The following is a 12093-nucleotide window of genomic DNA, read 5'->3' on the forward strand; positions in this document are numbered from 1 at the left end:
CACACAACATCAGAGAAGATCAACAACACACACCTTGACAGACACATTCACCATGCCACACTCACCTTTTTCACTTTGGCCTCTTCTGAACTGAAGAATAGAAACAAGAGAACAAGTGTATGTTAATAATGCATGTCTTTATAATGGTTTGACGGTCAGGATTATGGGGTTAAGGTCAGTTTTACATACTGTAGTTTGACGACCATCTCCAAGTCAGGTACAAAGTCTTTCAGAGCTCTGAGGATCCGTGAGTCATTGGACACACTGGACACACTCCCATACAGCTCCTACGGAGAGAAACACACAGACTCAGACAACTCCTCAGGGGCGAGTGTGTGTGTGTGTGTGTGTGTGTGTGGACGTGTTTAACTATTCTTGTGGGGACCAGAAGTCCCTACAAGAATAGTAAACAAAGTAAAAATGGACCAACTGGGGACATTTTGTTAGTCCCCACAAGGTCAAATGCTATTTCTAGGGGGTTTAGGGTTAAGGTTAGAATTAGTGTTAGGGTTAGAATTAAGTTAAATATTAAGGTTAGGAGCTAGGGTTAGTTGTAGGGTTAGTGTTAGGAGCTAGGGTTAGGTTTAGGGTTAGGATAAAGTTTAGGTTTTTGAGTTAGGGTTAGGGTTAGGGTGTGTGTGTGTGTGTACCTCCAGGAATATGAGTGCTGCTGGCTCCTCCTGTAAGTGATGTGTGTGTACTGCAGCCCAGCGCAGGGCCAGATTGAGGACTCGTCTCTTACAGGTCACAGCGTACTCCAACCTCTCCTGCTCCGAACCCGGGGGAGCCACCGCATGGTAGGTACACACAGGGTTAAAGATATAACACACAACTATAACATAACTGTCACCTATATGTAACATACTGAACTTCAAGAAGAGAAACTGAAGGGAGAGAAAGAAGGATAGGGAGAAAACAAGAGGGCAGAGTGAGAAAAAGGATATTGTGCCATGAGTAGCTGGCAGAACTGGCTGTTAGGCATGAAGACACAGTGCATGAGGACAAAGTCATCTACCGCAGGGTCTGAGGGGAAGAAAAAGAGTGGAAGAAAGAGAATAATAGTAGAAAACAGATATTCATGCATATCTACCGACCCATCATCCGATCCCATACAGTAGCAGGGCCCGGCTGTATAAAACATGTTAGGTGTTTCCCTTAAGGGTTTACTTTAAGGAATCATTTCCCCTTATCTAAGGAAATGATTTAAGGGTGTTGCATAGAGCCCCTCAAGGGCATACTTTAAGTGTTTTGCGGTAGCTTGAAGGCATGTATGGCAGAAAGAGTCTCTGGTTACCATGGAGAAGACCTGATTCACTGAATGAATGTCAAAGAGATCACATTTATTTTGAGATCTCAAAATAGAACTTCTACATTCAATACTGGAGACAAACATTGATTGAGAATATAATAAAAAACCTTTTCTTTGAGTTACTTTTTTCTCACCTTATTTATTACTTTCTAGTACTTCAAGCTAGCTTACAGAGCAGGTAGCTTACAGAGCAGGTAGCTTACAAAGCAGGTAGCTTACAGAGTAGGTAGCTTACAGAGCAGGTAGCTTATAGAGCAGGTAGCTTGCAGAGCAGGTAGATTATAGAGCAGGTAGCTTACAGACTAGGTAGCTTACAGAGCAGGTAGCTTACAGAGTAGGTAGCTTGCAGAGAAGGTAGCTTACAGAGCAGGTAGCTTACAGAGCAGGTAGCTTACAGAGTAGGTAGCTTACAGAGTAGGTAGCTTATAGAACAGGTAGCTTATAGAGCAGGTAGCTTATAGAGCAGGTAGCCTATAGAGCAGGTAGCTTACAGAGTAGGTAGCTTACAGAGTAGGTAGCTTACAGAGTAGGTAGCTTATAGAACAGGTAGCTTATAGAGCAGGTAGCCTATAGAGCAGGTAGCTTACAGAGTAGGTAGCTTGCTAGCCAGCTGGCTTTGTAGACATGGATTGTGCACCTTTCATTGTTTAGCTAAGTAGCTAGCTGCTTGCTGGTGGATGTTTTCCTTTTGAAACCAGGGGAGAGGAAAGCAACATTCAGCCACAAATGATGTTTTCATTGACATCCATACTGAATGAAGCACTTAAGGGACCTCATAGGCACCCTTAACTCTTTCACTTCATTTAAGGGGGAAATTTGCCCCAAAATGTTTTGTGCAACTGACTTAAAGTTAAGGAAACTTTAAGGGAAAAGATAAGGGGGAAATGTACTTTAGATGTTTTATGCAACCGGGCCCAGGCCCTCAACCCTAGGGACTCACAGTGTATATCTATCAGGTTGTGTGTGTGTGTGTGTGCACACCTGGGTCAGAGTGGTGTGTATCCATCCTCATAGTCTCCAGGAAGTGGTCAAGGATCTTCTCAGGGGTTCCAGACAACACAGTGTACCTGATATTTCCCAGACTGGAGGCTCTGGGACTCTTCTCCAAGACCAGAACAGCCTGCTCATGTTCCTTCAAACGCACTGTATTTGCCTCCACGTCCTAAAGTCAAGTAAATTACAGGACATTACATTAAAGCAAGGWAAGGTAAAGTACATTTCATTTAAGTACAGTAAATTACAGTATGATACAGTATTGCACAGTGTAGTAACAGAACAGTACACAACTCTACCCTGAGTATCCTGTTGAAGTCTTCTTTGTCCACTCGGAGGAAGTGACAGTTGTCTTCTCTGAGGACGATGGAGGCAGCTCGAGGAGAATCAGTCACCAACGCCAGCTTCCCAAAGTCATCCCCCTCATGCAGGGTACACACCACACCCTGAAGAGGAACACACACACACACATCAAAACACACGGATTAGACAGCTGGAGAAGTGCTAGCATGAATGAAGATTGTGACTAATCAAACTGTGTGTGTATGTTGTGTATATTCTGAGACCATTGAGCTAGTCATTCACTGTGATGAGCGAAGCCAGAGTTTCCCAAACTGTAGCACTAGTTCCCCTAGGGAATACAAGCCAGCTGTTGTATGCAGATGCATTCTTTTGGTCATAATAATTTTAGTTAGCGTCATCTTGTGCTACTTTCAAATCCGCTGTAGGCCCATAATATACACATCATGTATAAACACCCACACACGTCATACCTTGCCGTAGATMACCACATTGACAGAGCCCTTCTGGATGATGTACCAGGATGTTCCCTCTTCTCCCTGGTTAAACACTGGAAGGAGAGAGCACACCTTAATGTGTGTCCCTAAAACACACACACTGTACAGCATGGTGAGATAGGGACTTACACACGGTTCCTACTTTGGCGTGAGACTCGAAGATGAGAACACTCGCCAGCTCCCTCTTCACCTGTAAGCAAGATGGTAAGAGCAAAACAAACATTAAAACAACACCCGAAAAACCTCTGAACATTTCATCAATGTCTGTAAGTACACAAGCCAGCTAGATCTGCTAGACCAGCGTTCCCTAATTCCATTCAGTCGTGGGCCGATTGTTCCTTGAGCGGATGGTTGGGGGGCCGGAACATAGTTATAAATTGTACACTGAAAATTGACCGTAAGAATCCCAAAAATATGTAGTATTTGACTAAAACTGAATCGTTTCAAACTTTGATTACATTGGGATATGATCACATACAGGTATGCTTCTATATTTATGCATGGGAATAATTTTGGGAACAGATTTCCTCAATTAAAATCACTTTGAGCTCATTTCCTGGTGATTCTACAGTCTTTTCTGTCCAAGATCGAATATAAACTCAGCAAAAAAGAAACATCCCTTTTTCATGACCCTGTCTTTCAAAGATAATTCATAAAAATCCAAATAACTTCACAGATCTTCATTGTAAGGGGTTTAAACACTGTTTCCCAGGCTTGTTCAATGACCCATGTAGATATACCTTTTTTTATGAGCCTTTTCCAGCTACAATAGTCATTTACAACATTAACAATGTCTACACTGTATTTCTGATCAATTTGATGTTATTTTAAAATGGACAAAAAAATTGCTTTTCTTTCAAGTTCCTGCTTCCTGGCTGATGTTTTGGTCACTTTTGAATGCTGGCGGTGCTCTCACTCTAGTGTAGCATGAGATGGAGTTCACAACCCACACAAGTGGCTCAGGTAGTGCAGTTCATCCAGGATGGCACATCAATGCGAGCTGTGGCAAAAAGGTTTGCTGTGTCTGTCCGCGTAGTGTCCAGAGACTGGAGGCGCTACAGGAGACAGGCCAGTACATCAGGAGACGTGGAGGAGGCCGTAGGAGGGCAACAACCCAGCAGCAGGACCGCTACCTCCGCCTTTGTGCAAGGAGGTGCACTGCCAGCGCCCTGCAAAATGACCTCCAGCAGGCCACAAATTCCTAGAGCTGGCCGCCAGGCCAAACTGAGCAATCGGAGAAGGGCCTTGGTCAGGGAGGTGACCAAGAACCCAATGGTCACTCTGACAGAGCTCTACAGTTCCTCTGTGGAGATGGGAGAACCTTCCAGAAGAACAATCCTCTCTGCAGCACTCCACCAATCAGGCCTTTATGGTAGAGTAGCCAGACGGAAGCCCCTCCTCAGTAAAAGGCACATGACAGCCCACCTGGAGTTTGCCAAAAGGCACCTAAAGACTCTCAGACCATGAGAAACAAGATTATATGGTCTGATGAAACCAAGATTGAACTCTTTGTCCTGAATGCCAAGCGTCACATCTGTTGGCAACCTGGCACCATCCCAACGGTGAAGCTTGTTGGTGGCAGTATCATGCTGTGGGAATGTTTTTCAGCGGCAAGGACTGGGAGACTAGTCAAGATTGAGGCAAAGATGAATGGAGCAAAGTACAGAGAGATCCTTGATGAAAACCTGCTCCAAAGCGCTCAGGACCTCAGACTGGGTGGAAGGTTCACCTTCCAACAGGACAACGACCCTAAGTACACAGCCAAGACAACGCAGGTGTGGCTTCGAGACAAGTCTCTGAATGTCGTTGAGTGGACCAGCAAGAGTCCGGACTTGAACCTGATCAAACATCTCTGGAGATACCTGAAAATAGCTGTGAAGCAACGCTCCCCATCCAACATGGAAGAGATTGAGAGGATCTGGAGAGAAGAATGCGAAAAACTCCCCAAATACAGATATGCCAAGCTTGTAGTGTCATACCCAAGAATACTCAAGGCTGTAATCGCTGCCAAAGGTGCTTCAACAAAGTACTGAGTAAAGTGTCTGAACACTTACGTAAATGTGATATCAGTTTTTTATTTTTAATATTATCAGCAAACATTTCAAAAACCTGTTTTTGCTTTGTCATTATGGGGTATTGTGTTTAGAATGTTGAGGGGAAAAAAGCAATTTAATACATTTTAGAATTAGGCTGTAACCTAACAAAATGTTGAAAAAAATCAAGGGTTCTGAATAGTTTCCGAAGGCACTGTATATATACACAGTACCCGTCAAAAGTTTGGACACACCTACTCATTCAAGGCTTTTTCTTTATTTTAACTATTTTAAACAAATCAAAATATATTTTCTATTTGAGATTCTTTAAAGTAACCAGCCTTTGCCTTGATGACAGCTTTGCACTCTCTTGGCATTCTCTCAACCAGCTTCACTTGTAATGCTTTTCTAACAGTCTTGAATGAGTTCCCACATATCCTAAGCACTTGTTGGCTGTTTGTCCTTCACTCTGCAGTCCAATTCATCCCAAACCATCTGATGCAGCACTCCATCACTCTCCTTCTTGGTCAAATAGCAGTTACACAGCCTGGAGGTGTGTTGGGTCATTGTCCTGTTGAAAAACTAATTATAGTACCACTAAGCGCAAACCAGATGTGATGGTGTATCACTCCAGAATGCTGTGGTAGCCATGCTTCTTAAGTGTGCCTTGAATTCTAAATAATTCACAGACAGTGTCACCAGCAAAGCACCATCACACCTCCTCCTCCATGCTTCACGGTGGGAACCACACATGCGGAGATCATCCGTTTACCTACTCTGCGTCTCACAAAGACATAGCGGTTAGAACCAAAAATCTCCAATTTGGACTCATCAGACCAAAGAACAGATTTCCACAGGTCTAATGTCCATTGTCCATGTTTTTTGGCTCAAGCAAGTCTCTTCTTATTATTGGTGTCCTTAAGTAGTGGTTTCTTTACAACAATTCGACCATGAAGGCCTGATTAACGTAGTCTCCTCTGAACAGTTGATGTTGAGGTGTGTCTGTTACTTGAACTCTGTGAAGCATTTATTTGGGCTGCAATTTCTGACACAACTGATTGGCTCAAATGCATTAAGAAGGAGAAAGAAATTCCACAAAATAACTTTTAACAAGGCACACCTGCTAAATGAAATGCATTCCAGGTGACTACCTCATGAAGCTGGTTGAGAGAATGCCAAAAGTGTGTGAAGCTGTCATCAAGGCAAAGGGTGGCTACTTTGAAGAATCTCAAATATATTTCGATTTGTTTAACACTTTTTTGGTTACTATATGATTCCATATGTTTTATTTCATAGTTTGTCTTCACTACTTTTCTACAATGTAGAAAATAGTAAAAAAAAAAAATAAAAAAAATTGAATGAGTAGGTGTGTCCAAACTTTTGATTGGTACTGTGTGTGTATAATATATATATATATATATATATGTGTGTGTGTTTTTCTTTGCTCAGAAAAATTGGGGGAACCCTGTGCTAAATTTAGTGTTGGAGAGGTGGGATAGACCGCAGTGTTGGAAGAGGTGGGATAAGACTCGCAGTGTTGGAGAGATGGGATAAGACTCGCAGTGTTGAAGAGGTGGGATAAGACTCGCAGTGTTGGAGAGGTGGGATAAGACTCGCAGTGTTGGAGAGGTGGGATAAGACTCGCAGTGTTGGAGAGATGGATAAGACTCGCAGTGTGTGGAGAGGTGGGATAAGACTCTGCCGTTTGGAGAGGTGGGATAAGACTCGCAGTGTGGAGAGGTGGGATAAGAACTCGCAGTGTTGGAGAGGTGGGATAAGACTCGCAGTGTTGGAGAGGTGGGATAAGACTCATAGTGTTGGAGAGGTGGGATAAGACTCACAGTGTTGGAGAGGTGGGATAAGGCCTTGATGTGAAGCAGCTCATCATAGATGATCTCCAGATCATCACCCGTCCTCTGACCAGGACTAGAGATGGTGACAGAGAGAGAGTTCTGTTGATGATTCCTAACTGGTATACAATATATAAGAATGAACTAGGCACGTGTGCATGTGTGTGTCCATGCATGTACTGACGGTTTGCGGAGGATCATGCGCAGCAGGGCATCAGGTCCCATCTGGGTGAGGAAGAGGATTGTCTCAGGCAGCTCTTCCTCACTCTCCCTCTTCTCCTCCTCGCTAGGCAATGGGGTGTGCTCCTCTTCATCGTCAAGGAAACGATAGAACAGGTACTTGTCCTGGAAACCCAGCTCCTGGTCCACTAGGGGACACACACTGGATCAGTAATCAGTGAGCTCACATAGTGAGATAGCTGGACACAGAGGTGGGATAAGAGGTGGGTTTCACAGCATTTTTATTAGCCAGTCTTGTCAGATCAGTCATTAATTCAATTTGATTTCCTTGATTCCTCACTTCCTCTCTCCTCCTCCTTCTCAAAACCCATTGGATGAAAAGGTCAGAGGGAACAGACCTCTAACCTTCTCATCCAATGGGTTTTGAAAAAGAGGCGAGGAGAGAGGATTCAAGGAAATGCAATTGAAATTCTCCCTCCATGTGATGAAACTGGTGGAGAACATTTGAAGCGTTGTGTCCAATAGAGGGCAGTGTAGTCTCACCATGGTTCAGGACTCCGTCCTCCAGCAGAACCTGCCACATCCCCACAGCGTGAGAGCGAGTATGTACACAGGTACTCTGCTGCACCAGCCAGTCTACCAGCTCTGTACCTACACAACACTGCCTGCATCACACAAACACACACAGTGAGACAGTTTGCATGGACCATAAAGTAACACAAAACATACATACGTATGTGCACACACACACACACACACACACACACACACACACAAACATATGCAAACGTACAAACACACACACCTGTATGTCTTGAGGTGGTACTTCCTGTCTCTGATCATGTGAGGAGCTCTGGAGAGGATGGCGTTCCGCATCACCTTCCCCCCTCGCTGCAGCTTCTCTGATGGAACCTACAGACATAACAGAGGAACACAATAAAACACTCATTTTATCTCTAGCATAGCTAGATAGTCACAATCACAGTGAGAATCTAAGCCTACAGGTGTTAATAATTTAAACTTTGAGCTGAGAAATCCACAAAAATAATGAGCCAGGGGACTTTTCATTGCATGTCTCCGCCAACATACGCCCTACAGCCTCCTCATATTTACTATACACTCGCTAAGCTGTGAATCACAAACACCCAACCTGTCCTAACACTCCCAGTTGTCATAGCAACCACACAACTGATGTCAGGGATCATGAATGAAAGGTGAGGGAAAAAAGGAGGGAAAAAACACAACCACTGACCCACTCAGAGATACTGCTGCTGTCTTAGAACTACAAAAGAGGGCATCATAATTGGGCAGATGGGGCATTATCTCTCATTAGCACAGCTACAGAGGAAACTACAACTACATCGCACAGTTCAGGCTAGATATTATTTATCTCAGTAGAAACTTTGCAATGTGTGCATTGAGCTCACAGAAAAAAATATAATGAAAAGGAATTCAAATTATTCAACCAATGTCAGTCAATTACTTGTTTAAAAAACAAAAAATGACTGACATTTCGGTTAGTTGCTCAGCACTAGTGTGAATACACCCCCCCCCCCCTCGCATTTATTAATAGTATCCTCTTGTAGAATACACACACATCTCAGGTCACAGTCTTTCACTGTACACAGCCTCATTTAAAAAGACTGTACTTTGGGGTTAGTTGAGTGATCAGTGGTATTAACTTTAATGAATAACATTGAAATGGGCCATCTTACCTTGTTGAGGATGTTGTTCATGAAGTTGAGAGGATCTGAACCTAGACTGTCTTTGTCTGTCAGCCATTAGGGAGGTGGGAGACAAAGTTATGACCATCGTAATGTGTAATATGCAATGTTAATAAATCAATATTATTCATTCAACTGGATTGTAGTTGTACTCACTGTCATTGTTGGATCCAGTTTCCATGGCGCCATAGGGAGGGGCCAGAAGTCCAGCCATACACTGACGGTACTTCTACAACACAACACACAGCCTTAGTCATCATAATCAATAAACACACACACCCACCACCATTACCATTAGTCTGAACAAGGCTCTATTGCCTTACCCACTCATCACCTCACACCAACAGCTCTGGACATTTTACATCCCTATACGAACCTGAGAGCTCCATTACCGCTGCCTCCACACACACACAAACGCGCGCTTGCACCACGCAACACAACACACACACACACACACACACAGCCTACACCCTTCCTTCAAAACAAAGCCCTTTGTCACCGGGATCATTTACATATGGAACAATTCACATTACATAACACACACACACACAAACCACACACACAAGGGTCAATGAGTATAGCAAGGACAACTGAGTGCAGCGGCGTGTGTTTTAGTGCTACTCACTCTTTTATGTTCATATCTATATTTCAAGACAAATATTGCAGATTGCTTGACTTCTTTTAGCCATGCTTGAATGCTAAACACACAGCGATGAATTTACAGAGTTTCTCAGGATTGTGTCACTCTACTACGTCTGTATGGTCTAAAGTCATTACCAGGCAAGCCATGCCTTTAGGAGTCTGCCAAAACACACACATACACACACAGGAAGAGAAGCCTTTAACATTCAGGAAGCTGCTGACACACAACACACACACACTAACAATAGGCTGATTCTTTGAGCAAATCTAAGTCATCACATCCGATGTCAGACAACGAGAGCATTGGCAGTACTGAAATCACAGAGTTTACCGGGAGTTTGTACTTTCTATCAATTCATGAATGAGTAAAAAGTCACTTAAGAAGAACCAAACCCACCTGGCACATCGCATATCTCTCTTTATTGATTTCTTCTCACACACACACACACAGCACACCCTGACTGCACCCATCCCACCCAGGCACTACACTTGACTAAACTCACCCAGGGTCTTCTCTACACTCTACGTCTGGGAAGGACCCCTAAGAGGTGCTCTCTGCTCCTGTAATCCACACACACAACCAGGAAGCCAGCAGCATCCTCAGTACTACCCCAGAGGTCTCCTCTCTCTCTGTCGCACACACACTCAGTCCTCTTTGAAACAGCCCTCCAGTACTCACACACAGAGGTTGCCACGGCAATCAGAGCTTTTCAACGAGTGAAAGCGAGAGAGAGCGAGAGGAGCTAGATTGAACAACGTAGAGAGAGGGGTGTATATAGAGAGCAGAGTCACAAAGTCTCAAGGCACAAGCACCAGACAACATTTTCATCAATAATGAATAGAGCTCAATATTGTTTACACTGAACAGAGACAGACAGACATACTGTCACGTATACTCTCTCTCCGGCCTCTAGGTCATCAGGCTGCTGATTATCCCGCACACCTGTCACCATCGTCTCACGCACCTGCGCCTCATGACACTCACCTGGACTCCATCACCTCCTTGATTATCTTCCCTARATCTGTCACTCCCCTTGGTTCTTTCCTCAGGTGTTATTGACTCTGTTTCATGTCGGTGCGTTGTRTGTGTTTCGTGTTTGTTTATTGTTTAGTTCATTTATTAAAAACACTCACTCCCTGAACTTGCTTCCCGACTCTCAGCACACTCGTTGCACATGCAGCGTTTGTTTCAGATAATAGTAACATTTTAGCGTCTTTGGGATTGTAATTATTACGCAAGGACCATTGTAGTATGTAATATCTAAGAAACGTGCTACAAGATGAATAGCTGACTATAAAAGTACTGTAAGAAATGAATCAAAGAATGTTTAAATTGATCATAAAGTAATGTTTAAAAATGAATAACCCTTTCTCTGCCTCCTTCTCTTATTCCACAAGACAGGTGATGACACACTTTGTAATGACTGTGTGGGGTTGAGATAAATAGTATGTCTGCTAAAAGTGGTGGCCCTGTCCAGCCAATGTCCCTGGGCCCCTCAACTAGCTCTCACAGTCTCATCTCAGAAATAGACATTCATCCATGTTTCTCAAACGTAAAATGTCAAAGTTGTTGAAAACATAACATTTTGAAGTGTTTAAGGTCAAGTTTAGGCATTAATTCCACATTTTAAGGTTAGGCATTAACTCTTAAGGGTTAAGGTTTGGGATAGGCTTAGAAAGTTTTGGGGGATTTCTGTTTTATCGCTGAAATTGAAGTTGCAACATTTGCAATCAGAGGCAGATGTTGACAGGGATGGTGGATGGGGTAAGCAACACACTAGCAAAACTGAAACCTACCCGAAGTTAGCAGTGCTCACTATTGCCCCTAGTGGCCGGTTTCCACGTCATCTCCCAACGTCCTCAGACATGGACGGCCGTTGAATATTGACTTGTATCACGGGTGACCTGGCTGAGACCCCTGTAGTAACACTATTGTATCACGGGTGACCTGGCTGGGACCCCTGTAGTAACACTATTGTATCACAGGTGACCTGGCTGGGGCCCCTGTAGTAACACTATTGTATCACGGGTGACCTGGCTGGGACCCCTGTAGAAACATTTTTGTTTAACGGGTGACCTGGCTGGGACCCCTGTAGTAACACTATTGTTTAACGGGCCTGAGGAGGGCCAGAAATGAGCAGTAGTAGGCGATGTGAACCGTTTAAACACGGTTAAACAACCATTTAGACTCATTAACGTTTAGAAAAGAAACGCTAATCCGATAAAAGTTATTTAATTTTTTTGTTAACAAAAATTAAAAAAAGCACAATAGCAGTTACCCCAACCAACGTCATATGTATCCATATAGGGACTATTAGATAAGATTAATTCACATGTGTCTGTTATTAAGAGTTATGTCTTTCTAGTTTTGGCGTCTGGTTCAGCCAGTTTCAACCCAAGCCTTAGCTTAAACATATTCCTACTACTACGCTCCAGCCACCCAGGGTAACCCGTTAAACAACATAATGTTTCTACATGGGCGTCTCAGCTCTAGGTCACCGCCTTAAACAATTAGTTGTTACTACAGGCCCGTCCCAAGCACACGGTCAATCCCCATGATTTTAC

At 43.6% G+C, this 12093-nt stretch overlaps 1 protein-coding gene across 1 annotated transcript in view; it reads right to left on the reverse strand.

The window, feature by feature from the left end:
- The window catches only part of LOC112072432 (rap guanine nucleotide exchange factor 4-like), a 28758-nt gene extending 19552 nt beyond the window's left edge, over nucleotides 1-9206 (reverse strand). Inside the window, exons 1-14 of the mRNA XM_070439796.1 lie at nucleotides 9043-9206; nucleotides 8878-8933; nucleotides 7968-8074; nucleotides 7706-7827; nucleotides 7167-7350; nucleotides 6974-7058; nucleotides 3229-3289; nucleotides 3076-3152; nucleotides 2602-2748; nucleotides 2291-2471; nucleotides 945-1023; nucleotides 651-801; nucleotides 190-287; nucleotides 66-90 (exon numbers count right to left, since the gene is read on the reverse strand). Coding sequence (XP_070295897.1) covers nucleotides 66-90; nucleotides 190-287; nucleotides 651-801; nucleotides 945-1023; nucleotides 2291-2471; nucleotides 2602-2748; nucleotides 3076-3152; nucleotides 3229-3289; nucleotides 6974-7058; nucleotides 7167-7350; nucleotides 7706-7827; nucleotides 7968-8074; nucleotides 8878-8933; nucleotides 9043-9100 — 1431 coding nt within the window. The 5' untranslated portion in view covers nucleotides 9101-9206. The remainder of the gene's footprint in view (nucleotides 1-65; nucleotides 91-189; nucleotides 288-650; nucleotides 802-944; nucleotides 1024-2290; nucleotides 2472-2601; nucleotides 2749-3075; nucleotides 3153-3228; nucleotides 3290-6973; nucleotides 7059-7166; nucleotides 7351-7705; nucleotides 7828-7967; nucleotides 8075-8877; nucleotides 8934-9042) is intronic.
- Between the last annotated feature and the right edge of the window lie 2887 nt (nucleotides 9207-12093).

This window comes from Salvelinus sp. IW2-2015, unplaced genomic scaffold (genome assembly GCF_002910315.2).
Source record: "Salvelinus sp. IW2-2015 unplaced genomic scaffold, ASM291031v2 Un_scaffold1926, whole genome shotgun sequence".
In the NCBI taxonomy this organism is placed as follows: domain Eukaryota; kingdom Metazoa; phylum Chordata; class Actinopteri; order Salmoniformes; family Salmonidae; genus Salvelinus; species Salvelinus sp. IW2-2015.